At 39.2% G+C, this 25,335-nt stretch overlaps 1 protein-coding gene across 2 annotated transcripts in view; it reads left to right on the top strand.

Moving 5' to 3' along the window:
* LOC124797932 (spliceosome-associated protein CWC27 homolog) overlaps window positions 1-25,335 on the top strand; it is a 139,528-nt gene that overhangs the window by 99,765 nt on the left and 14,428 nt on the right. For both annotated transcript variants that reach the window (XM_047261067.1, XM_047261068.1), the window contains exons 5-6: window positions 15,512-15,799; window positions 16,150-16,305. In XM_047261067.1, the coding sequence (XP_047117023.1) occupies window positions 15,512-15,799; window positions 16,150-16,305 (444 nt within the window). The remainder of the gene's footprint in view (window positions 1-15,511; window positions 15,800-16,149; window positions 16,306-25,335) is intronic.

Here is a 25,335-nt window from a genome sequence, read left to right as displayed (position 1 = left end):
GATCTTTCTTTCTGCAACAAATATTTCTGCCTCATTAGCAGACGAGAAATCAAATCCAAGTACACCGTCGTAATGTGTTTCATTATTTGAAACCAGTTGCACCCTTGCTGCGTATTTATCTTTATCTTTATTTTCACCTTCATCTTGGCCTTGGCCAAGAATTAATTCTAGGTCAACTCCTCCAAAGTTACGTAGCTTCCCTCCATTTAACCCTCACACTTTTAATAGCGGCGGTTTCAATTTATCCCATTTACCTATGCCACACCACATTAATGAGGTCTGTGCTCCTGTGTCAATAAGTAGTTTGATGTTTCTACCACAATATACAGCACCTATCACGAAGTCATTTTCAGTCTGATTTTCACTGGAATTAACAGGGATCACTGTCTTTTGCAAAGGGCGGACTGAGTGGTGGCCAGTACGTCACCATACTCGTTTAAAGCTCTGGCAGGTTGTCTGTTGTTCACATTACCTTTCTTCTTTTTGCGACAATCTCTCGAAACATGACCCTGCATCCCATAATGATAGCAGATTTGATTCTCTTTACAATCCTTATGCTTTTGACCCAGCTTATTGCATCTGTAGCACTGTACTGTTGTGTGGAAAACTCTGTGTTCTTGTTTCAGCATCTCATTTGGCCGTCTTAGAGCTTCAACGAAACCAACAGCTGATTCTACTGCTTCCTGAAACGTTTTACATTGTCCCAATCGAACAGCTTTGCTTACTTCCTCTCCGTGCAATCCATGAATGAATGTGTCCAAGGCTCTCTGGTCGGCTTCGAACAACTGATTGAAATTTTCATTTTCATCTTCTACTAACTCGTTCATTTGAGCATTGATGTTTCGAATTCTGTCGGCAAACTGCTCGATAGATTTGTCTCGTCGCATTCGCAAACTGTAAAGCTGCTCTCTGTAAAATCTGATCGTGTTTTTACGTTTAAATCTCTGAACAACAATCGTTCTAAACTCATTGTAATCTTCCGTTTTTACACAAGTAGGCTCCACGCTAATGAAATCTTGTGCTGCTCCCTGAATTCTTAATTTGGCAACCACTAGCTTATTGGAATCTGTCCATGATCCTAACAGGGCGGCACCCTCAAGTTTACAAAAAAACACTTTCACATCATCTTCGGGTTTCCCGCTAAACACTGGTACTGATGGCAATAATGAAAAATCCTTTATTGTAGTTGTACCTGTACTGCATGAACTATCATTTGACAAGTCTTTCGGAACGTTACGCTCACTTCTTTCTGCTTTTAACTGCCAAATCTCTTCTTGCAGTTCTTTAATAACAGTTTGTAGATTGACAATGTTACTCTGACTGGATTGTGACATTTCGTCTAATTTAACGCCAATGAGTCACTCAAATGTAAAATAAAAATCTATCACTGCCTTTCGTATTCTAGCCAAACTGGAGTAGACCAACCTGAATTCCAGCGTTGGATGTCGCCGCGTAGTCAGAAGATGTTCATGCTGCTGCTACTGCTCGAAGTTCACGTTGTGCTGCACCTCTTCAGGACAGTAGATTTTCCATAATTATCCCCATGCTGACACCACTTCTTTAAGGGGTTTTTTGTTTGTGTTGTTGCCCTGGATGATAATTAGACGAAATATTCATCAGGATTTGTAAGCAGCGGGTCCTTGAGGTACAGCAGTACGCGAACACTGAGAAGTAAATTTAAACAGTTTTATTAACAAAGGCTGATTATAAAATACGCACACTATGCGCACCCATCTTCACTGTGTCTGACATCATAATTATGGTCGTATCAAAAGGCTCCACGGTGAGTGAAGAGAAGAGACATATTCGCGCCCGAGGTCATGCTAGTTGATACGGCACACTGTGGATGGCATCCAGGGGGTTACTCACTGCGTCCGTACGCACATGTATTGACCAGGCAAATTGTCAGCATTCCAGACAGGTCGGCTGGTGAGCGCATATTATGTACCGTACTGCTGCGTGCAACCCGTAGACCCTTACAGTGGTCATTCTTGCGGACAGACAGCCTGTTTCCTGTCATGCCCACATAGAAGGCAGCACAGTGGTTGTAACTTAGCTTGTAGCTCACACGCCTGTTTTCACAGGTAGCCCAGCTTTTGATGGGACAGGGGATGCTTGTGGCCGGACTGGAGTAGGTGGTAGAGGGAGGATGTGTGGAACAGCTGTTGCATAGAGATATAGGCATACGAGCCATGAGGCAAGGGATTGGGAGCAGGGGTTGAGTAGGGATGGATGAGGAAATTGTGTAGGTTGGTTGATGGCGGAATTCCACTATGGGATGGGTGAGAAGTATAGTGGGTAGGACATTCATTACGTCAGGACACAATGTGAGTTAATTGAAACCCTGGTGTTGAATGCGATTCAGTTGCTCCAGTCCTGTGTGGCAGTGGGTCATGAGGGGAATGCTCCTCTGTCACCAGATGGTGGGGCTTTGAGAGCTAGTGGGTGACTGGAGAGAGAAAGTACAGGAGATCTGTTTCTGTACAAGGTTGGTAGGGTGATTACTAGAGATCAGATTATATACATCATCATATTGCATGTATGTGTATTTGCATATTTGGCTCCTTTTACTAGTTATTGCATTTTTTAATTAAGAACTAGTGATGATGCATATTTTTGCTCCATGTTTACAGTATTTTAAAAATCTAGATGGGCAGGCTCTAGCTCCATCTCATTTTGATGTCTCACAGAGTGACCATGATCTACAATTGCCTGCGATCTCAAACCGAGAGGGTACTGGCTAACAAACTGATTACTGAACAGGAACATGCAGGCAGAGTCAATACACATACCACCTGCAACCCCACTTAATTCCCTTCCCTGCCAGACTGCATGCAGCGGCAGCAATTAAATTTAATCACACAAATTGTTAATTGCACATCCATTGTTCCAATTTAGTTTTCTTTTTATTTGTACAAAGTTTAACATGTTTATGTGTAGTGTGTAATGTGTTGTGCACCGTGCCACAAGAAAAAAGAAATATCATTTTGTGGGTAGCTGACCATACCAGAACATTTATGTATGATGGAAATCATTTTACATTGTTGAGTTTGCAAGAAAAACGTTTTGTGGATAAAAAAATTTCAAATAGACCAACATGTCAAGACAGGTCTTCATATAGCAAGAATGCAAAAGAAATGCCCACGACAACAACTTTCGACAGCGGCAAGTGGCAGCAGCAGGGACTTGCCTCCAAAGATAACAAAAAAATTACTTTAACATGGAACTATGGGAGCCATTCACTGCAAGTAATATTCCTCTTCTCAAACTTACAAACCATACAAGATCAATTAACATTGCGTAAAAATTACATACCAACAATTTACTTCCATGTTCTGGGAGAAAAACACAATGAACTCAAGGACTTTATTTGGATTTCAATTGACGAAACTACCAACACTTGTGCCATTACATTGTAAATTTAATTGTTGGTGCATTGAAATAAGAGACTTCTTCTTCCTATTTAGTGGCCTGAAAAGAACTTGAAAATGCAAATCATTCTATGATTGCCAAATTTGTGAATGTGAGGGTATTAGAAAAATATTTCCAGAATCTTCTGCAGATGAAAGGGTGTTTGTGTTTCTCTCAGATGCTGCTCCATATATGATCAAAGCACAAGAAGCCCTCCAAGTATTTTATCCCAATTAGATTCATGTGACGTTCTTTGCTCAAGGAATACATCACTTTGCTGAAGAAGTGCTATCTATTTTTGTACATAAACTGATGTCATCCACAAAGAAAGTGCTTCTTAAGGCACCTGCTCACTTCAAGACGTACAAAAAAACTACCAAACGTGCCTTTACCTCCCGGAACAGTGGTAATACATTGGGATATGTAGGTCGAAGCTGTGTTGTAGGCGTAGTAAATGACTTTGATAGTGCAGAGGCTTTGACAGTCTTGTCACTGCAAGGAAGCATTTAATGATTCCAGCATTTTAAAAAAAGAAATGCTCTGATTAGCACATTAGCACTCTTTTTCTCATATACCTGTGAGTATTAAAAAGCTTGACACTCAAACTTTGGTGTTCACTGAATCTATTCAGTTAAGGAATAAAATTAGTCTAGTCAACTCCTCATTACCGGAGGTATTCCCGAGAAAACTTATAGAAAAGTTTGAAAACATGAACACTAACTCTGGCCTTGGACACTTGTTCCAAATTGATAGTTTTATTAATGGTATGGGTGAACTTTTGCCAGAAACAGTAAGCACCAACATAGCACCCAAATTCAAATACTATGCAGTTACCTTAATTGATGTAAAATTGTCCTTTTCTGCTTATAAAAATGTTTTGTGTAATCAAAGACACAATCTTTCTGTCGAACATTTGGAACAGTACCTGATTGTTTATGTTTACAATAATTGCAAAATGTAAAATAATTTGTAAATCATACTTTAGTACAATAATATTAATTAAAGGTTAATTTTGTTCAAAAATGTTGTTTTTAATATAAAATATTATGGTGTTCTTGTGCATGCCCCTCTGTGTGCAATATATCTTGAAGTTGGACCTGCACATATTGATTGTTTCGCTTTGACTAACTTGCATCACATTGTCTTGTTAGCAACAGCATTAGCAGAGAAGGAATAATAGTTGAAACCTGGTGTGCATTTTCTTTTTTGCAATTTTTTTAAAAAAGCTTAGCTCAAAGAGGAACCTACCTATCCCCTACTACAATGTATAAAGATAATGAGATCAGCATTCTAAATGTCCCTATTTTTTGCATGGCCACACTCTTCCTTGCAATTGATTTTCACAGGTCCAACTTCGAGATATATCACATGCAGTAACTACTTTGTTTTTTATTATTTGATCTTGCATGTTTCGACCCTTTCATGCATATTTTAAACATTTTTCATGCATATTTTGAGCTTTTCATGTTGCATACAATCCAATCTCAAGTAATTACAGTCTGTGAAAGCCTCAATGAGACTCTCGGTATAATTCAAGAGGGACTGCTCATTGCTACAGACGTGATGGCTATGGGTGCCTGTGCTGTATGGAAGGGTCTTCCTGGTATGGAATGAGTGACAACTGTTGAAGTGGAAGTATTGCTGCTGGTTAGTAGGTTTGATTTGGATGGAGGTACTGATGTAGCCATCTCTAAGGTGGAGGTCAATATCAAGGAAGGTGCCTTTTTGGGTTGAGAAGGACCACATGAAGTGAATGGGGAAGAAGGTGTTGAGGCTTCGGAGGAATGTAGACAGGGTGTCCTTACCCTAGATCCAGACCTCGAAGATGTCATCAGTGAATCTGAACCAGCTAAGGGGTTTGGGATTCTGAATGTTTAGGAATGATTCCATTAGATGGCCAATGAATAGGGGAGAGATTCTGGGATGGGCCTAAGGATTTCAGGAGAGATTGGAGATTCTGCTAGGTTTCTGGAATGTGGTCCAACTACAAACCCGGCCACAGTAACCCCATTCCAAAAATCCGCAGGATCTCCCGTCTCTCCTCAAATCTTTAGGCCCATTCAGAACTTCTCCCCAAAGTCTGTCTTTCTGCTCACCCTTACCACTCCTGCACTCCTACCTTCTACATGCTTCCTAAAGTCCATAAACCCAACCAACCAGGTCATCCCATTGTGGCTGGTTACTGTGCACCCACTGAGAGAATCTCTGCTCTTGTGGACCAACACCTTCAGTCTATTAATGGCAACCTACGCTCCTATATAAAAGATATCACACATTTCCTCCACCAACCCTCCACAGTTCCTGTTCCTTTACCATACAGTGCCCTGCTCATTGCTATTGATGCCATCTCACTTCACACTAATGTGCTTAATGCCTATGGCCTTGCTGGTATTGAACACTACATTTGCCAATGCCTGACAGATTCCAAACCTACAACCTCCTTCCCAGTCACCATGAGAAACTATATCCTCATCCACAGTTACTTTTCCATTGAAGGCATCATCCAAAAACAAATCTGGGGTATGGCAACGGGCACCCACATGGCACTATCCTATGCCAACCTATTCATGGGCCATCTAGAGGAATCCTTCCCAGACATCCTCCAGACATCCAGAATCCCAAAAGCCTCACCTTGTTCAGATTCATTGAGGACATCTTCGTAATCTGGATTGATGGCGAACACGCCTTATCCACATTCCTCCATAACCTCAACATCTTCTCCCCCCATTCACTTTACCTTGTCCTCTTAACCCAACAAGGCACTTTCCCTGATGTCAATCTCCACCTCAAAGATGGCTACATCAGTACCTCCGTACATATCAAACCTACTAATCGCCAGCAATACATCTATTTCGACAGCTGCTACCCATTCCATACCAAGAAGTCCCTTCCATACAGCCTAGCCACCCATGACTGTCACAGCTGTAGTGACAAGCAGACCCTCTCAACATATAGAGCAAGTCTCACAGAGGCCTTCACAGTCTGAAATTACTCTCCGAACCTTGTACAGAAACAGATATCCCATGCTTTATCTCTCCAGTCATCCACCTTCTTCCATAATGCCACCGTCCGGCCACAGAGGAGTCCTGTGACTCAATACCACCCGGGACTGGAGCAATTGAATCACATTGTCCTCCAGGATTTTGAGCACCTCTCATTGTGCTCTGAAATGATTAATGTCCTACCCACTATCCTGTCCACCGCTCCCCCAGTGCTGTTTTATTACAATGATCATTTCACACTATGTAGGTGGGTGCCAACAAAATATTTTCACATTCAGAGGAGAAAGTTGGTGATTGAAATTTTGTGAAAAGATCCTGCAGAAATGAAAAACGTCTTTTGTTTTAATGATTGCCACTCCAACAAGCGTATCAAATCTATGATGCTTACCCCCTACTTCACAATAATACAAATCAAACCGCCCTTTCTTGAACTTTTTTGATGTCCTCCATCAATCCTAATCAGTGCAGATGCCACACCGCACAGCAGTACTCCAGAAGAGGATTGACAATGGTAGTGTAGGCAGTCTCTTTAGTAGACATGTTGCATGTTCTAAGTATTCTGCCAATAAAGTGTAGTCTTTGGTTTGCTTTCCAATGATTTCAGTTTAAGTTATTCATACTTGTAATCTTAAGTATTTAGTTGGCAATGGAAACAAACTTTGACAATATAATGTAATTGGATAGATAAAAAATATACTCACCAAGTGGTGGTTGAACACACACATAAAAGAAGGTTTTAATTAGGCAAGCTTTCAGAGCCAGTAGCTCCTTCTTCATGCAGAATGGTTGAAGGGGAAGGAAGGAAGAAGGGTGAAGGTTAAGGACTGGAAATGTTTGGAAAGAGGGTAAATTTTGGAAAAGTCACCCAGAACCGCTTGTCAGGCTAGACTTACCAAACAGGATGAGAAGGAAAGATAGTCTCATTCTGTCCAGTAAGTCTCCTCTGACCTGTGGTTCTGGGTGACTTTTCTGAAATTTACCCCCTTTTCATAGTCCTCTCCAGTCCTTTTCCATCACCCCTTTCCTTTCCCCTTCAACCCTTGTGCCTGAAGAAGGAGCCACTGACTCCGTAAGCTTGCCCAATTATAACCTTCTTTTATGTATGTGTTCTGCCGACGCTTGGTGAGTAGATATTTTTATCTATCCAATTACATTGTATGTATTTAGTTTAACTGACAACCTTTAGATTTATGTGATTTATCATGTAATCAAAATTTAATGGATTTGATTTAGTTCTCTTATGGATGACCTCACACTTTTCATTATTTGGGGTCAATTTACATTTTTTGTTCCATACATATACTTTGTTTAAATCATTCTGAAATGGATTCTGATCTTCTAATGACTTTATTAGACAGTAAATGCTATAATCATCTGCAAACAGTCTAAGGTGGTTGTTCATATTGTCTCCTAAATCATTTGCATGGATTGTGAGCTGCAGAGGGTCTATAACACTTCCTGGGGAAACACTTGACATCACTTCTGTTTTACTTGATTATTTTCTGTGAATTACTACAGTTGTGAACTTTCTGACAGGTACTTATTAATCCAGTTGCACAACTGAGACAACGTTTCATGGACACTCAACTTTATTAGAAGTCACGTGTGAGGAACGGTGTCAAAAGCTTTCTGGAAATCTAGAAATATGGCATCAATTTGAGGTCCCCTGTTGATAGCACTCATTACTTCATGTGAATAAAGAACTAATTGTTATATTGTAACAAATAAGCCCTCGGTCACAAATATTAAGTCAAAATTGACCTGGTTTCAACGCTACTATGAGCGTCATCTTTGAATTAGACTAACTGTACTAAAACATTCGGTATACAGTACATTAATAAAATTAAAGTTTGTACTGACTCGAAAAGATGCAGTACTTACAAGTCACATATTAAAAAAGATCTAAGCCGGAAAGGCGACGTCATGAACACTTGTGAGATGGCGAGCCGCTAAGGGCTGCTCGTACTGTGAACAAGGGTTGCAACCCTACACTACACCAAGGATATCTACGAGGGTCACTTCAAAAGAAATGCACACTATTTTTGTTTTTAAATCCATCTTTTATTCTACATGTTTGAAAGTGTTACAGTGTGTAGATACATCCTTTAGGAACAATATTTTCATTTTTCCACATAATTTCCATCCCTCTCAACTGCCTTACACCATCTTGGAACCATCGTCTGTATACCCGCACGGTAAAATTCTGGACCAACCTGTTGGAGCCACTGTTTGACAGTGTGCACAAGGGAGTCATCATTTTCAAACCTTGTTCCATGAAGAGAGTCTTTCAGTTTCCCAAAGAGATGATAGTCACATGGAGCCAGGTCAGGACTGTAAGGCGGGTGTTTCAGTGTTGTCCATCCGACTTTTGTGATCGCTTCCAGGGTTTTTTGACTGACATGTGGCCGTGCATTGTCGTTCAATAGCAAAACATCCTGCTTTTGCCCATGTGGTCGAACACGACTCAGTCAAGCTTGAAGTTTCTTCAATGTTGTCACACATGCATCAGAATTTATGGTGGTTCCACTTGGCATGATGTCCACAAGCAAGAGTCCTTCAAAAATCGAAAAACACAATTGCCATAACTTTTCCAGCAGAAGGTGTGGTTTTGAATTTTTTTTTTTTTTTCCTTGGGTGAATTTGTATGATGCCTCTCTATTGATTGCCTCTTTGTCTCTGGTGAAAAATGATGGAGCCACGTTTCATCACCTGTCACTATTCTTCCAAGAAATTCATGTCCACCATTCTCGTACTGTTCCAAAAGTTCGCTGCATACCGTTTTTCTTGTTTCTTTGTGAGGCGCTGTCAACATCCTGGGAACCCACTTGGCACAAACCTTTTTTAATGCCAACACTTTCAGTATTCTGCAAACACTTCCTTCCCCTTTCCCAACATAGCTTGACAATTCATTCACGGTGATGCGTCTGTCAGCAGTCACCAATTCGTTAACTCTCTGCACGTTGTCTGGAGTGTGTGCAGTACAAGGCCTGCCGCTGTGAGGACAATCCTCAATATTGCCGTACCCACATTCATCACGTAACCTGCTTGCCCACTGACTAACTGTACTGCAATCGACAGCAGCATCTCCATACACCTTTTTCAACCTCTTGTGGATATTTCCCACTGTCTCGTTTTCATAGCACAGGAATTCTATGACAGCACATTGCCTCTGATGAACGTCAAGTGTAGCAGCCGTCTTGAAGACATGCTGTGACTGCGCCACTCACGGGAACAGGTTGAACTAAGTTTGAAAACAAGGAGGAAGGATGTATCTACACACTGTAAAACTTTCACACATGCAGAATGAAAACTGTATTTTTACAAAAATAGTGTGCATTTCTTTTTGAGTGACCCTCATACTTCTAAGTCTCTCATGTTGGCAGCTGTTTTTGAATCGAATTCTGGAACATTTACGTCATCTTCTTTGTTGAAGGAATTTTGGAAAACAATGTTTAGTTACTCTGTTTTAGTGGCACTATCATTTCTAAAATTACCATTGCTAGAGCGCTAAGCAGATGTTTATTGTCTTGCCACTGGTGTACTCCACAAATGACCTGATTCTCTTTGGATTTTCTGCTAGATTTTGAGATGTATTGTGGAAGCTATTAAAAGCATCTCACATTGAAGTCCACGTAAAATTCGCGCTTCCGTAAAAGATTTCCAATCTTGACAATTGTGCATTCTTTTAAATTTGGCATGCTTTTTTCATTGCTTCTGCAACAGTGTTCTGACCTGTAGATCAGTACAATCTCTCATTAATTTATTTGGTATATACCTCTCAGTTGCCATTGATACTGTTTCTTCAAGTTGGTGTTACAGTATTCAGTCTTGCTACAACAACCTGGTGGTCAATAATCCCTGTATCCATCATGATACCGTATATATGCTCAGGATTGTTTGTTACTAAGAGGTCATGTATGTTTTCTAAACCATTTACTGTTCAAGTGGGCTCATGAAATAGTTGTTCGAAGTAATTATTGGAGGAAGCATTCAATGTCATTTCAGATGACATTTTATGCCTATCTCTGTGTGCAGTACTCAATAAATATACAGTGCATAAAAAGCAGTGGTCATGGGGCTACCCTTATAAGTGTGAAGCTCTTGGAGACAGAATATTATCAGTGACAAAGAGAAACATTAGCTTACTTAGAAACATTTGGAGCTGGTATATGCTGCTGATAGCTGAGGCCAGTAACTTTTGGATTGCTGTAACTTTCTGGGGGCACTCCATTAGTACCAGTAGTTCCTCTTGGAAGCAGATAAGACTGGAGACAGGAGACACTCTTGAGCTCTTCTACTGTGTAGTTATGGAAATTTGGGACTCCTTCCACTGGTTTTTGTTGTCAATTGAAAGCTGGCTCCAGGGGGAAAACTAACTTTTGAAGAATCTCCTCATGTACAAGCACATATTGGCAGCATTCAATAGATCATTTTTGAATCTTGTCTGTGAGAGGTGAAAGGTGCTGAGGTTTTTGTAATAGCATGAAATACAGTAAGTCATAGAGCACTGCTGTGTGCAGATCATCTGAGTGGTCGGCACACGGCTGCAGCATGCAAGAGAGAGTGTGAATACACTTTACATAATTTTGCGTAAGTTGCCGATGGTGACCGATGCTGCATCGACTAATGACAAGACCAACTGAGCCTTTGTCTATGGCCACATGGATGTCAGGCATCCTCACTGTCTTACTTATAGGTTGAGAATGTGCAATATGTGCATGTGCTGGGCAATCCATTACCAGCAGAATTGGGCAAAATTTACTCGAATAAGAATGCAAGTAAAAATTATTGTTTGTTGTTCATGAATAACAAATCAAAACATTTATTCAAAACATTATTCATTTGTACAAATGAAACATTTAGTTGTCATTCGTAAAAAAATTACTAATAATGAATAAAAAAAAATTATTTTTTTGGCTTTTAAGTTAGTGTTCATATCAGCTCTTTTTTCAAACATATCATCAGAAAGTTTATGAAAAGGAAAGTTGCCCTCACCATATAGCAGAGATACTGAGTCGCAGATAGGCACAAATCTATCTTGGATTTTCCATTGTTTGATTCATCAGAAAGTTTAATTGATTTTCAAAGTTTTACCATTGTGACACATTAAAGAAAATATGTTCCACACATACTAAGAGCATATCGGTGAGCAATATCTCCTGAAATCATCTCTATTTCAGGATAACAACATAAGACTTATAAATCACAATCTTCTAATTACAAATAGAAAAATCCTCAATTTTGCTGATTTTGTGGCAGATAACTTCATTTGTTGTGACTCCTTGTTAGCTTCATCTCCAAATCACATTCAGAATAAATTTTCTTTTTATGTCATAACTTCGTTTGGAACTCAAGGCTCAATTTCTTCAACTTTTATTTGGTTATAATATGACTGTAGTTAGTTCTAAGCCTTCTTTGGGGACCGAGTGAGGTGGTGTAGTGGTTAGCACACTGGACTCGCATTCGGGAGGCCAACGGTTCAATCCCGCATCTGGCCACCCTGATTAAGGTTTTCCGTAATTCCCTAAATCACTTCAGGAAAATGCTGGGATGGTTCCTTTAAAGGGCACGGCCGACTTCCTTCTCCATCCTTCCCTAATCCGACGAGACCGATGACCTCGTAGTTTGGTCTCCTCCCCAAAATCAACCCAACCCCTCATTTGGTCACCAACAGCAATACAGGTGAACTGTTTGTTTTTAAATTGTGGGTAAGGCATTGCAGCAATAATTGCAGTTGGTGTAGAAAGGTGAAATTAATCTTCCAGTTGCCTTTTGGAACCTTCTTAATAAAAGAGTTATCACTGTACTGTAATATTATGAACTCTTTTTGTGTTCTCAAACCCAGTCTCTCTTCCAAAATTTTTCAATCTCCAAGATCTATATAACTGCACAGATACCTGAAAGATGAGAAAACTGTTCCATCTTAAAACAGAAAACTCTTTCAAAGCTAGCTCTAAAACATTTTAGGATGGCTTCAAATGTCCAACAGCATTCCAAAAGCATTTCAGGAGACTTCAGATTTTGATGTTAGTCATTAGCAACCATTGAGTTCTTATTTTGTTCCACTCATTTTGTAGCACAGCAAACACCAAACACTAATGAGACACCCGCATCCAATAGTGTTAGCAGTCTTGATACAGTGGAGTTGTTGCGGGTTAAGAGTTTCTGTTGGCTGCTTTCTCATCTGTGGCTACTTTATGCAAAGCATTCCCAGATGTTAGCAGGGGAAGTGCAGGCAAGGGCAGCGTTAGTTGAATTGGGCCTCTTCAGTAGTGTAACTGCCAAGGCTACCCACATACCAAGCATTTTTATCTTGCATTTGTTATTCTGTAAAGCAAGCAAAGCTGTGCTCAACCCGAAGGTTGGTCTGAACGCTACAGTACTTTACTAGGTATAGTGGTGTGCCTTATACTTGCTCCCACCTCTGAATCAACTTATACAGCTAGTTCAGCTAGTTAGAGGGAAACTTACAAGTCAACATTTACTCCAAAACATGGCACAGCTTGATGTGGCATTTTGCTCATTGTTTGAGGTGAAAGAAGCCATAGGTAGCAGAAAACTCATAGGACCAGTGGGGGTCGAACCCCATGCCTTTAGCTTTGTAGTTTGGAACTTAACCCACTGAATACATTTCTGTATAAAACATTAATAAGTTATTTATCAAATATAAACTGCACTGATCCAAGGGAAAAAACACTAAAATTTTGTACAAGAAGTAAACAAATAAATCACAATGGTGTTCTAAGTGATTCATTATGTAAGTTATGAGTGGTAAATAGGTACGGAAAAAAATCATTTTATTTCATGACCAAATTCAGTGTTTTTATTGCCAAATTTGCATTATTTTTTGCCAGAATTTATTTATTTGTCTATTTATTTATTTATTTTACCGAATTCCATGCTTCTTGCAAAATTCTGTATTTCTTCTCAAAATCCCTGTTGTTTTTGCCAAACTCTTTGTTTTTCTTTTTCCAAATTTGGTGGTGTGACGGGGTCTACATTTTTGTGCAAATTCGGTGTCTTTTCAAATTCGATATTTGTATGTTTTTTGCCAAATTTGGTATTTTTGCCAAATTCAGTGTTGTTTGGTGTTTTGCCAAATTTTGTGTTTTTTAGCAAATTTGGAGCTCTTTTGCAAAATTTGGTGGTTTTTTTAAGCAAATCTCATGGTGTTTTTTGACAGATTCAGTGGTGTTTTTTTTTTTGCCAGATTTGGTGGTGTCTTTTGTCACATTCATCCCCCCCCCCCCCCCCCCCCCTTTATTTTAAGATCCTACACAAATCCCCAATCTCGAGGAGGGTAAAAGCCAAAATGCAGTTTTAACATTCAGTAATTATCTGCTACAATTATTAGTAAGTTGCCATGTTTATTTTTATAACATTTGTATAAATTGCAAAATTACAAATTTTGCAAATGTAGTAAAAGTCACCAATTTCACATTATTCTGCTAAAAACTCTTAATTTTGTACTATTTTTTTCATTATTATTTTTGCATAATATTCCTGCCACTAACAATGAACAACAAATAGTTATTTGAATTCACTGAGAAGAATAGTCCCTTTCTACAGGAACAGTTTATTTACAGTAAATTTGTTTCAATGATCTACTTACTTACATAGTTGTCGAGGTAGAAATAAATTTGAATAATGCTCATCTTGGCTTGCCACTATGCCTTGTGCTTCCTCCGTCTTTCCAGTCACTACAGTTAACTTTATCAACTGTAATAGGTCCTCGTAGTTCATTTGCTCAATTTACTGGTGAGAGCCATCAGTATAGCTTAAGTGAAGTTTTTTTGTTAATTATAGACAAAATTGACAATTATAATCAGTTGTCACATTCATCAACCTAATTTTTTTTTCTATCGTTAACATATCTCATTGTCAGCACAATTTCAGCTGCAGTCTGAATGCAAACCTTATTTCATCAGCTAATCATTCGTGCAAATTTACATTTCCACAGCTAACGTGGAGGCCCTCAAGAACATTCAGTATTTGATTATCTCTTCAATTTTTGTTATAAATAATCATACAGAGTCATTGTGGTATATTTGGCGAATCTCAGTATATAGCATGCACATTAGAAAATTTACAGATAAAAAAGTTTTAATTCTTAATGCACTCCAGTGCTTGCTGGACCCGTTAGTACCACTGCATTGTGGTAGAGCTGTGTAGAGCCCATGTTTCTTTAGGAGTGTGTCCAGCCCACACGTGCTCAGTGACTGCATGCCCCTGTTTGGGCGAGTGAGGAAACTATCGGTCTCATGCTTCCACACATACTGCAAAGCGAGTGGTGGGGAATGAACTCTGCTCATGCTGGTTCGCCATGTGGATGCAGTGCTCTAGTAAACTAAGGATAGCAGAAAATTAATAACTCATAGATCACAGATTGCTAATGGCCAAGGTTATCCTTAAAAACATGCATCATAAACCCTCCAATAGATATTTGCATCCACACGGGCTTTCACCTGCAGATTATAATTACACAAATATCTGCAACTTCACAAACATCTGCACTTGGGATAATGTACAAAGGAGCTGAAGAATATGCACAAATTCTGTGCTGAAAATCGGTTATCAGAAGTTCTCAAGTTTTTTTAATGGCTTTTAGCACAAGATACAAATGAAGTGACATTATCAGTTTACCATTTTATTTTCTTTTTATCATACCGTAGTTTAAGATGAGATTCAAAGCAATTTCTATTTTCACAAACATACCTCATTCTCCACATGTAAAGTGACCAATACTCACCTAAGAACAAAAAAATATGCCCTTCAGTTGTGATAGTAGAATAAATAATACACCAAAAAAGTGATGGGTATTTTGCTTTTGAAAAAAGGTACACATAAAAAATCTGCAATTACTTGCTTTAATATAACGTTTTTTATGAATGTTATTAGATAAATATGTTTGCTGATAATAGAAGCTCAATCATAAAGTACCTTTTTTTATGACACTCTTCTTCTGTCACATTAAAGATCAGTTCATGTACAGGATTGTTTCAGCATTCTTTCTCACTACCACCGTCACTTGAGCAGGATATTATTTATCAAATAAATTAAAAATCCCTGTCATACTTAGATATATGTGTTATTGACAGGAATTTCAAACTTCTATCTTTTGGTGAAGAAGCAGAGGAAGATGAAGAGGAAAATGAGGTAGCCAATAAAATGTATGCTGGACGTAGCAAGTCAACACATGATGTTCTCAATGATCCAAAATTAAGTGCAGTGCCTGCAGTAAATATGAATCAGAAAACAAAAAAGAATAAGAATGAAGTGAGAAGTGAAAATGATGAAGATAATAGTAATGCTTCAGCAAGTGAGGAATCAGCTTTGAGTGGTGATGAAGATGTTTCGAAGAGAGGTTGGAACTCGGATGAAGAAAAGCAAGTACAGTTTATTATTATTATTATTATTATACAGTTTTAAAAGTTGTGGTCTAGTGAAATAAAATGTGGCTCAAAAGACTGAAACTTCTTGACTCTAAACTTTCAGTACCTTATTGAGAAGATATAATTCAGCCTTATTAGATAAATCTGTGATTATTGTTTAGATTATTATTAAATGTATGGACTACTTCATTCTCTCTCTCTCTCTCTCTGTGTGTGTGTGTGTGTGTGTGTGTGTGTGTGTGTGTGTGTGTGTGTGTGTGTGCGTGTGCGTGTGCGCATTTTGTCTGTTTTATTGAATCAAATACTGTTAGGTTTATGTCTGAATAATGATTTTTTTTTCTCAGGAAGGAAACAGAAAATATACGGAAAAAGTTAAAAACTGAATATTCTAAAACTGATCAATCTCACAAAAAAACTGTTCCTGATGCAAAGGAATCTGAAAGTGAAGGGGAAGATTATTATTTGGGTCAAGAGCAAGATAAAGAGAGGAAAAGAAAAATGTAAGTATACTCTACAGTTTCACTTTTCTTTTAAAAGAAATTTATTGGCCTCCACTTTGTAATGGGAGATTCATGTAGCATCACACAGGTACTTTCTTTGGTCACTAAGGATTGAGTCCACTTGGCACGCACAGGTTGGACAAAGGTATGTCACCCTTGAAGGGGTCATTGTAAGCACATGTCTACATGCTCATTTCACAGTTAAGTTGTTGAGCTGGGCTCCATCAAGAAACTTGCTACTGTCCTTGAACTCCTCCACCTGCCCCATCAACTAGCTTCTCCCATTTGCTACAGTTTGCATTAAACTCACTATATCGCGATTTGTGCAGTCTTTTAAAGTGCAATGTAGGTTTCATGATGGCATCTTGGCAACTGCTACTATCTCACTGAGTACTGTGCGTCAGTGAAGAGAGGAGTGATACATACAATTTAAGTGTCCTAGCCACCACATTTGATGTTCCTTAAGAATGGCGGTGATACTCTGTAGCTTCACAATATTTAGGACTGTCTTATTTGTCACCTGGTGCCTCATTATTATGCCTAGAATATTTTGTAAGCACTGCAGATGAAAGGTGTTGAGCTTATTTTCTTGTTTAGCATATGATGCCCACATCTTATCTCCATGCAAGAGGGTGCTCAGCACACATACTTGGTATACAAGTATTTTTGTGCTCACTGCAAGGTGTTTGTTGTCCCTTACTCTCTTGCAAAACTTCCTAAAAGTGTTGGATGCTTTGCACATCTATCTCATAATACAGAGAGAGATCTTCGAACACTAATGACACAAGGTAGCAAAATTTGTCACCTATATCAAATAGAGAGCCATCTGTTATTATGACAGACAAAACCATGTATCCTTGCGCCATTACCACAATCTTCTTTACACTCACAGACATAGAGAAAAGCTTACATGCAGTAGCAAATTATTTATCAATAAGGCTTTGAAGGTTGTCTTGAGTTTGCACTAAAAATGCTGTATTGTCACAAAGTAAAATGTTTTTTACAAGTTAGTCCTCACAGTAGCTCTTGGATCTAAGTAGTGAGCTGATGTAAAGTTTCCAGTCAACTGTGATGTGTTAGTAGAGGCCCTGGTTTGTTTCACTGAAAGCAACTCTGAGAAGTATCAGGATGAATATATTAAACAAGTTTGGGGCCAATTTACAGACCTCATGAACATCTCTTTACACAACAAAAAGATCAGATCTGCTTTTACCAAATACCACAGCACAGTCCATATTGTCATGGAAAGCACTGATCATCTTAAGGAGTTTGTGAGGACACTTTGTCTTCACTATACAGTACCTCCCTGTTGATTGGTCAGATGCTTTATGTAGGTCAATCGAGGCAATGTACAGGGGGGTCTTTTGCTCTAACCATTTTTTTCTGGATTTGCGTAAGTGTGAAGATCGTATCAACAGTAGAGCACTGTGCTCAAAACACACCTTGAAACTTAGGGTGCACACACTTGGGAGGCTTCTCAAGTCTGCCCAACATCAATCTGGCAAACACTTTTTCGATGATATGCAGCAAAGAAATTTAATTTTAGCAATTGCAATCATTGTGATTTAGAAGTTATATGTTAAGAATGATATGATTTTCATGTAAAAACTAATCTCCTTGTCCTGCATGTCATTCATTGAGCCACAGCATTCTGTGCTTGTAAGCATGAAGCGAAACAATCTTGAATGTATGACAAGTTAACTAAAATCAGTCATTTTAAATTGCATATTGACATCATACCGTTAGCTAAGATTAACAATAATTTTGCCTGTGTAATGTTGATCCTGGACGCCATTTACTCTACTTGTACAAGAAGTGCTATAGTTCTATAAACAAGTAAGTCAGTAAAGACACAAAAAAAACTCCTGCTTTTCCAATTATGTGGTTGAAATCTGTTTATCTGCCTTTTCACATTTGAAGCACATAAATATAAATATGTGGGAACTTGTCAAAAGGAAATAACTAGAAATAACTATCTATATGTGGTTTATGCACAGAGCTGTTATTTTACTGATGACATTATTTCATATAGCTTGAGCAGAAATCCTTGTGGAAGAATTAATGCTTTTATTTTATTATTGAAGTTCTGAAAATTTCCTCTTTCATATCCAATGTATGTGGAGTGCTTGCTTGTTTTAAGTCCTTGCATTGGAATAATGGATTATGTACCATGGACCTCGCTGTTGGTGGGGTGGCCTGCGTGCCTCAGCAAGCCAGACTAACATGTATTTCCTGAAGAGGGACAGCAGCCTTTTCAGTAGTTGCAGGGACAACAGTCTGGATGATTGACTGATCTGGCATTGTATCATCAACGAAGACAGCGTTGCTCAAGAATGCTAAAGACTAGATGGGTAGGTAACGTAGCTGAAAGCAAGGGGAAATTACAGCCGTAATTTTTCCTGAGGGCGTGCAGCTCTACTGTATGGTTAAATGATGATGGTGTCCTCTTGGGTAAAGTAGTTCAGAGGTAAAATAGTCCCCCATTTGGTTCTTTGCACATGGACTACTCAGGAGGATGTCATCATCAAGAGAAACAAAACTGGCATTCTGTAGATCAGAGCATGAAATGAAATTTTAGACCCTTTAATTAGGCAGGTTGGTTAGAAAATTTGAAAAGGGAAGGGGTAGGCTGACGTTTGACGTAGTGGGAATTAGCGAAGTTCAGTGGCAGGAGGAACAGGACTTCTGGTCAGGTGAATACAGGGTTCTAAATAAAAAGTCACATAGTGGTAATGCAGTAGTGGGTCTAGTGATGAATAAGAAAATAGGAATGTGGGTGAGCTACTATGAACAGCGTAGTGAACACATTATCGTAGCCAAGATAGACATGTAGCCCACACGTACTGCAGTAGTACAAATTTGTATGCTAACTAACTCTGCAGATGATGAATATATTGAAGAAATGTATGATGAGAGAGAAGAAATTAAATCGATAGTAGGAAAAGGAAGAGAAGAAAAAACGTAGTTGAATGAAGACTGGGGGAAAGGAATGAAAGAGGAAGCTGCCTTGTAGAATTTTGCTCAGAGCATAATTCAATCATTGGATTAAGACTCATAAACACTGGAAGGTTTCAGAATGATTATATAATGGTAAGACGGAGATTTTGGAACCAGATTTTAAACTGCAAGACGTTTACAGGTGCAGATGTGGACCATGACCACAATTAAATGGTTATGAACTGTAGATTGAAACTGAAGAAATTGCATAAAGGTAGGACATTAAGGAGATGGGACCTGGATAAGTTGAAAGAACCAGATGTTGTTGAGAGTTTCAGAAGAAGCATTGGGCAATGGTTGACTAGAACAGGAGAAAGGAATACAGTAGAAGACAAATGAGCAACTTTAAGAGATGAAAAATGAAGGCAGCAGAAGATCAAATAGGTAAAAGGATGAGACCTAATAGAAATCCTTGGATAACAGTGAAGATATTCAATTTAATTAATGGAAGGAGAAAATATAAATGTGCAGCAAATGAAGCAGATGGAAGGAAATACAAACGTCTACAAAATTATATTGACAGGGAGTTGTTATGGTCTTCAGTCCTGAAACTGGTTTGATGCCGCTCTCCATGCCACTCTATCCTGTGCAAGCTTCTTCTTCGCCCAGTACTTACTGCAACCTACATCCTTCTGAATCTGCTTAGTGTATTCATCTCTTGGTCTCCCTCTACGATTTTTACCTTCCACACTGCCCTCCAATGCTAAATTTGTGATCCCTTGATGCCTCAGAATATGTCCTACCAACCGGTCCCTTCTTCTTGTCAAGTTGTGCCACAAACTCCTCTTCTCTCCAATTCTGTTCAATACGTCCTCAGTAGTTATGTGATCTACCCATCTAATCTTCAGCATTCTTCTGTAGCACCACATTTCGAAAGCTTCCATTCTCTTCTTGTCCAAACTATTTATCGTTCATTTTCACTTCCATACATGGCTACACTCCATACAGATACTTTCAGAAATGACTTCCTGACACTTAAATCTATACTCGATGTTAACAAATTTCTCTTCTTCATAAATGCTTTCCTTGCCATTGCCAGTCTACATTTTATATCCTCTCTACTTCGACCATCATCAGTTATTTTGCTCTCCAAATAGCAAAACTCCTTTACTACTTTAAGTGTCTCATTTCCTAATCTAATTCCCTCAGCATCACCCAACTTAATTTGACTACATTCCATTATCCTCATTTTGCTTTTGTTGATGTTCATCTTATATCCTCCTCTCAAGCCACTGTCCATTCCATTCAACTGCTCTTCCAAGTCCTTTGCTGTCTCTGACAGAATTACAATGTCATTGGCGAACCTCAAAGTTTTTATTTCTTCTCCATGGATTTTATTGCCTACCCCAAATTTTTCTTTTGTTTCCTTTACTGCTTGCTCAATATACAGATTGAATAACATCGGGGAGAGACTACAACCCTATCTCAGTCCCTTCCCAACCACTGCTTCCGTTTCATGCTCCTCGACTCTTATAACTGCCATCTGGTTTCTGTACAAATTGTAAATAGCCTTTTGCTCCCTGTATTTTACCCCTGCCACCTTTAGAATTTGAAAGAGAGTATTCCAGTCACCATTGTCAAAAGCTTTCTCTAAGTCTACAAATGCTAGAAACGTAGGTTTGCCTTTCCTTAATCTTTCTTCTAAGATAAGTCGTAAGGTCAGTATTGCCTCACGTGTTCCAACATTTCTATGGAATCCAAACTGACCTTCCCCGAGGTCAGCTTCTACCCGTTTTTCTGTTCGTCTGTAAATAATTCGCGTTAGTATTTTGCAGCTGTGACTTATTAAACTGATAGTTCGGTAATTTTCGCATCTGTCAACAATTGCTTTCTTTGGGATTGGAATTATTATATTCTTCTTGAAGTCTGAGGGTATTTCGCCTGTCTCATACATCTTGCTCACCAGGTGGTAGAGTTTTGTCAGGACTGGCTCTCCCAAGGCCGTCGGTAGTTCTAATAGAATGTTGTCTACTCCTGGGGCTTTGTTTCGACTCAGGTCTTTCAGTGCTCTGTCAAACTCTTCACGCAGTATCGTATCTCCCATTTCATCTTCATCTACATCCTCTTCCATTTCCATAATATTGTCCTTAAGTACATCACCCTTGTATAGACCCTCTATATACTCCTTCCACCTTTCTGCTTTCCCTTCTTTGCTTAGAACTGGGTTTCCACCTGAGCTCTTGATATTCATACAAGTGGCTCTCTTTTCTCCAAAGGTCTCTTTAATTTTCCTGTAGGCAGTATCTATCTTACCCCTAGTGAGATAAGCCTCTACATCCTTACATTTGTCCTCTAGCCATCCCTGCTTAGCCATTTTGCACTTCCTGTCGATCTCATTTTTGAGACGTTTGTATTCCTTTTTGCCTGCTTCATTTTCTGCATTTTTGTATTTTCTCTTTTCCTCAATTAAATTCAATATTTCTTCTGTTACCCAAGAATATCTATTAGCCCTCGTCTTCTTACCTACTTGATCCTCTGCTGCCTCTACTACTTCATCCCTCAGAGCTACCCATTCTTCTTCTACTATATTTCTTTCCCCCATTCCTGTCAATTGTTCCCTTATGCTCTCCCTGAAACTCTGTACAACCTCTCATTTAGTCAGTTTATCCAGGTCGCATATTCTTAAATTCCCACCTTTTTGCAGTTTCTTCAGTTTTAATCTACAGTTCATAACCATAGATTGTGGTCAGAGTCCACATCTGCCCCCTGGAAATGTCTTACAATTTAAAACATGGATCCTAAATCTCTGTCTTACCATTATATAATCTATCTGATACCTTCTAGTATCTCCAGGATGCTTCCAAGTATACAACCTTCTTTTATTATTCTTGAACCAAGTGTTAGCTATGATTAAGTTCTGCTCTGTGCAAAATTCTACCAGACGGCTTCCTCTTTCATTTCTTACCCCCAATCCATATTCACCCACTATGTTTCTTTCTCTTCCTTTTCCTACTCTCGAATTCCATTCACCCATGACTATTAAATTTTTGTCTCCCTTCACTACCCGAATAATTTCTTTTATCTCATCATACATTTCATCAGTTTCTTCATCACCTGCAGAGCTGGTTGGCATATAAACTTGTACTACTGTAGTAGGAATGGGCTTCGTGTCTATCTTGTCCATAATAATGTGTTCCTGCATTACCCCTATTTGATTTTGTATTTATAACCCCCCCCCCCCATGAGCCATGGACCTTCCCATTGGTGGGGAGGCTTGCGTGCCTCAGCGCTACAGATAGCCATACCGTAGGTGCAACCACAACGGAGGGGTAGCTGTTGAGAGGCCAGACAAACATGTGGTTCCAGAAGAGGGGCAGCAGCCTTTTCAGTAGTTTCAGGGGCAACAGTCTGGATGATTGACTGATCTGGCCTTGTAACACTAACCAAAACGGCCTTGCTGTGCTGGTACTGCGAACGGCTGAAAGCAAGGGGAAACTACGGCCGTAATTTTTCCCGAGTGCATGCAGCGTTACTGTATGGTTAAATGATGATGGCGTCTTCTTGGGTAAAATATTCCGGAGGTCAAATAGTCCCCCATTCGGATCTCCAGGCGGGGACTACTCAAGAGGATGTCGTTATCAGGACAAAGAAAACTGGCGTTCTACGGATTGGAGCGTGGAATGTCAGATCCCTTAATCGGGCAGGTAGGTTAGAAAATTTAAAAAGGGAAATGGATAGGTTAAAGTTAGATATAGTGGGAATTAGTGAAGTTCGGTGGCAAAAGGAACAAGACTTCTGGTCAGGTGACTACAGAGTTATAAACACAAAATCAAATAGGGGTAATGCAGGAGTAGGTTTAATAATGAATAGGAATGTGGGTAAGCTACTACAAACAGCATAGTGAACGCATTATTGTGGCCAAGATAGATACGAAGCCCATGCCTACTACAGTAGTACAAGTTTATATGCCAACTAGCTCTGCAGATGACGAAGAAATTGAAGAATTGTATGATGAAATAAGAGAAATTATTCAGATAGTGAAGGGTGACAAAAATTTAATAGTCATGGGTGACTGGAATTTGGTAGTAGGAAAAGGGAGAGGAGGAAACATAGTAGGTGAATATGGATCGGGGCTAAGAAATGAAAGAGGAAGCCGCCTGGTAGAATTTTGCGCAGAGCACAACTTAATCATAGCTAACACTTGGTTCAAGAATCATAAAAGAAGGCTGTATACATGGAAGAAGCCTGGAGATACTGACAGGTTTCAGATAGATTATCTAATGGTGAGACAGAGATTTAGGAACCAGGTTTTAAATTTTAAGACATTTCCAGGGGCAGATGTGGACTCTGACCACAATCTATTGGTTGTGACCTGTAGATTAAAACTGAAGAAACTGCAAAAAGGTGGGAATTTAAGGAGATGGGACCTGGATAAACTGAAAGAACCGGAGGTTGTACAGAGTTTCAGGGAGAGCATAAGGGACAATTGACAGGAATGGGGGAAAGAAATACAGTTGAAGAAGAATGGATAGCTCTGAGGGATGAAATAGTGAAGGCAGCAGAGGATCAAATAGGTAAAAAGATGAGGGCTAGTAGAAACCCTTGGGTAACAGAAGAAATATTGAATTTAATTGATGAAAGGAGAAAAATAAAAATGCAGTAAATGAGGCAGGCAAAAAAGAATAGAAACGTCTCAAAAATGAGATCGACAGGAAGTGCAAAATGGCTAAGCAGGGATGGCTAGAGGACAAATGTAAGGATGTAGAGGATTATCACACTAGGGGTAAGATAGATACTGCCTACAGGAAAATTAAAGAGACCTTTGGAGGTAAGAGAACCACTTGCATGAACATCAAGAGCTCAGATGGAAACCCAGTTCTAAGCAAAGAAGGGAAAGCAGAAAGGTGGAAGGAGTATATAGAAGGTCTATACAAGGGCGATGTACTTGAGGACAATATTATGGAAATGGAAGAGGATGTAGATGAAGATGAAATGGGAGATACGATACTGCGTGAAGAGTTTGACAGAGCACTGAAAGACCTGAGTCGAAACAAGGCCCCTGGAGTAGACAACATTCCATTGGAACTACTGACGGCCTTGGGAGAGCCAGTCCTGACAAAACTCTACCATCTGGTGAGCAAGATATATGAAACAAGCAAAATACCCTCAGACTTCAAGAAGAATATAATAATTCCAATCCCAAAGAAAGCAGGTGTTGACAGATGTGAAAATTACCGAACTATCAGTTTAATAAGTCACAGCTGCAAAATACTAACACGAATTCTTTACAAAAGAATGGAAAAACTAGTAGAAGCCAACCTTGGGGAAGATCAGTTTGGATTCCGTAGAAATGTTGGAACACGTGAGGCAATACTGACCCTACGACTCATCTTAGAAGCTAGATTAAGGAAGGGCAAACCTATGTTTCTAGCATTTGTAGACTTAGAGAAAGCTTTTGACAATGTTGACTGGAATACTCTCTTTCAAATTCTGAAGGTGGCAGGGGTAAAATACAGGGAGCGAAAGGCTGTTTACAATTTGTACAGAAATCAGATGGCAGTTATAAGAGTCGAGGGGCATGAAAGGGAAGCAGTGGTTGGGAAGGGAGTGAGACAGGGCTGTAGCCTATACCCGATGTTATTCAATCTGTATATTAAGAAAGCAGTGAAGGAACGAAAGAAAAATTCAGAGTAGGTATTAAAATCCATGGAGAAGAAATAAAAACTTTGAGGTTCGCCGATGACATTGTAATTGTATCAGAGACAGCAAAGGACTTGGAAGAGCAGTTGAACGGAATGGGTAGTGTCTTGGAAGGAGGATATAAGATGAACATCAACAAAAGCAAAACGAGGATAATGGAATGTAGTCGAGTTAACTCAGGTGATCCTGAGGGAATTAGATTAGGAAATGAGATACTTAAAGTAGTAAAGGAGTTTTGCTATTTGGGGAGCAAAATAACTGATGTGGTCGAAGTAGAGAGGATATAAAATGTAGACTTGCAATGGCAAGGAAAGCATTTATGAAGAAGAGAAATTTGTTAACATCAAGTATAGATTTAAGTGTGAGGAAGTCATTTCTGAAAGTATTTGTGTG

The sequence above is a fragment of the Schistocerca piceifrons genome, chromosome 5 (assembly GCF_021461385.2).
Source record: "Schistocerca piceifrons isolate TAMUIC-IGC-003096 chromosome 5, iqSchPice1.1, whole genome shotgun sequence".
In the NCBI taxonomy this organism is placed as follows: Eukaryota; Metazoa; Arthropoda; class Insecta; order Orthoptera; family Acrididae; genus Schistocerca; species Schistocerca piceifrons.
The sequence above is the reverse complement of the archived record's forward strand: the minus strand, read 5'-3'. Positions and strand labels throughout refer to the sequence as shown.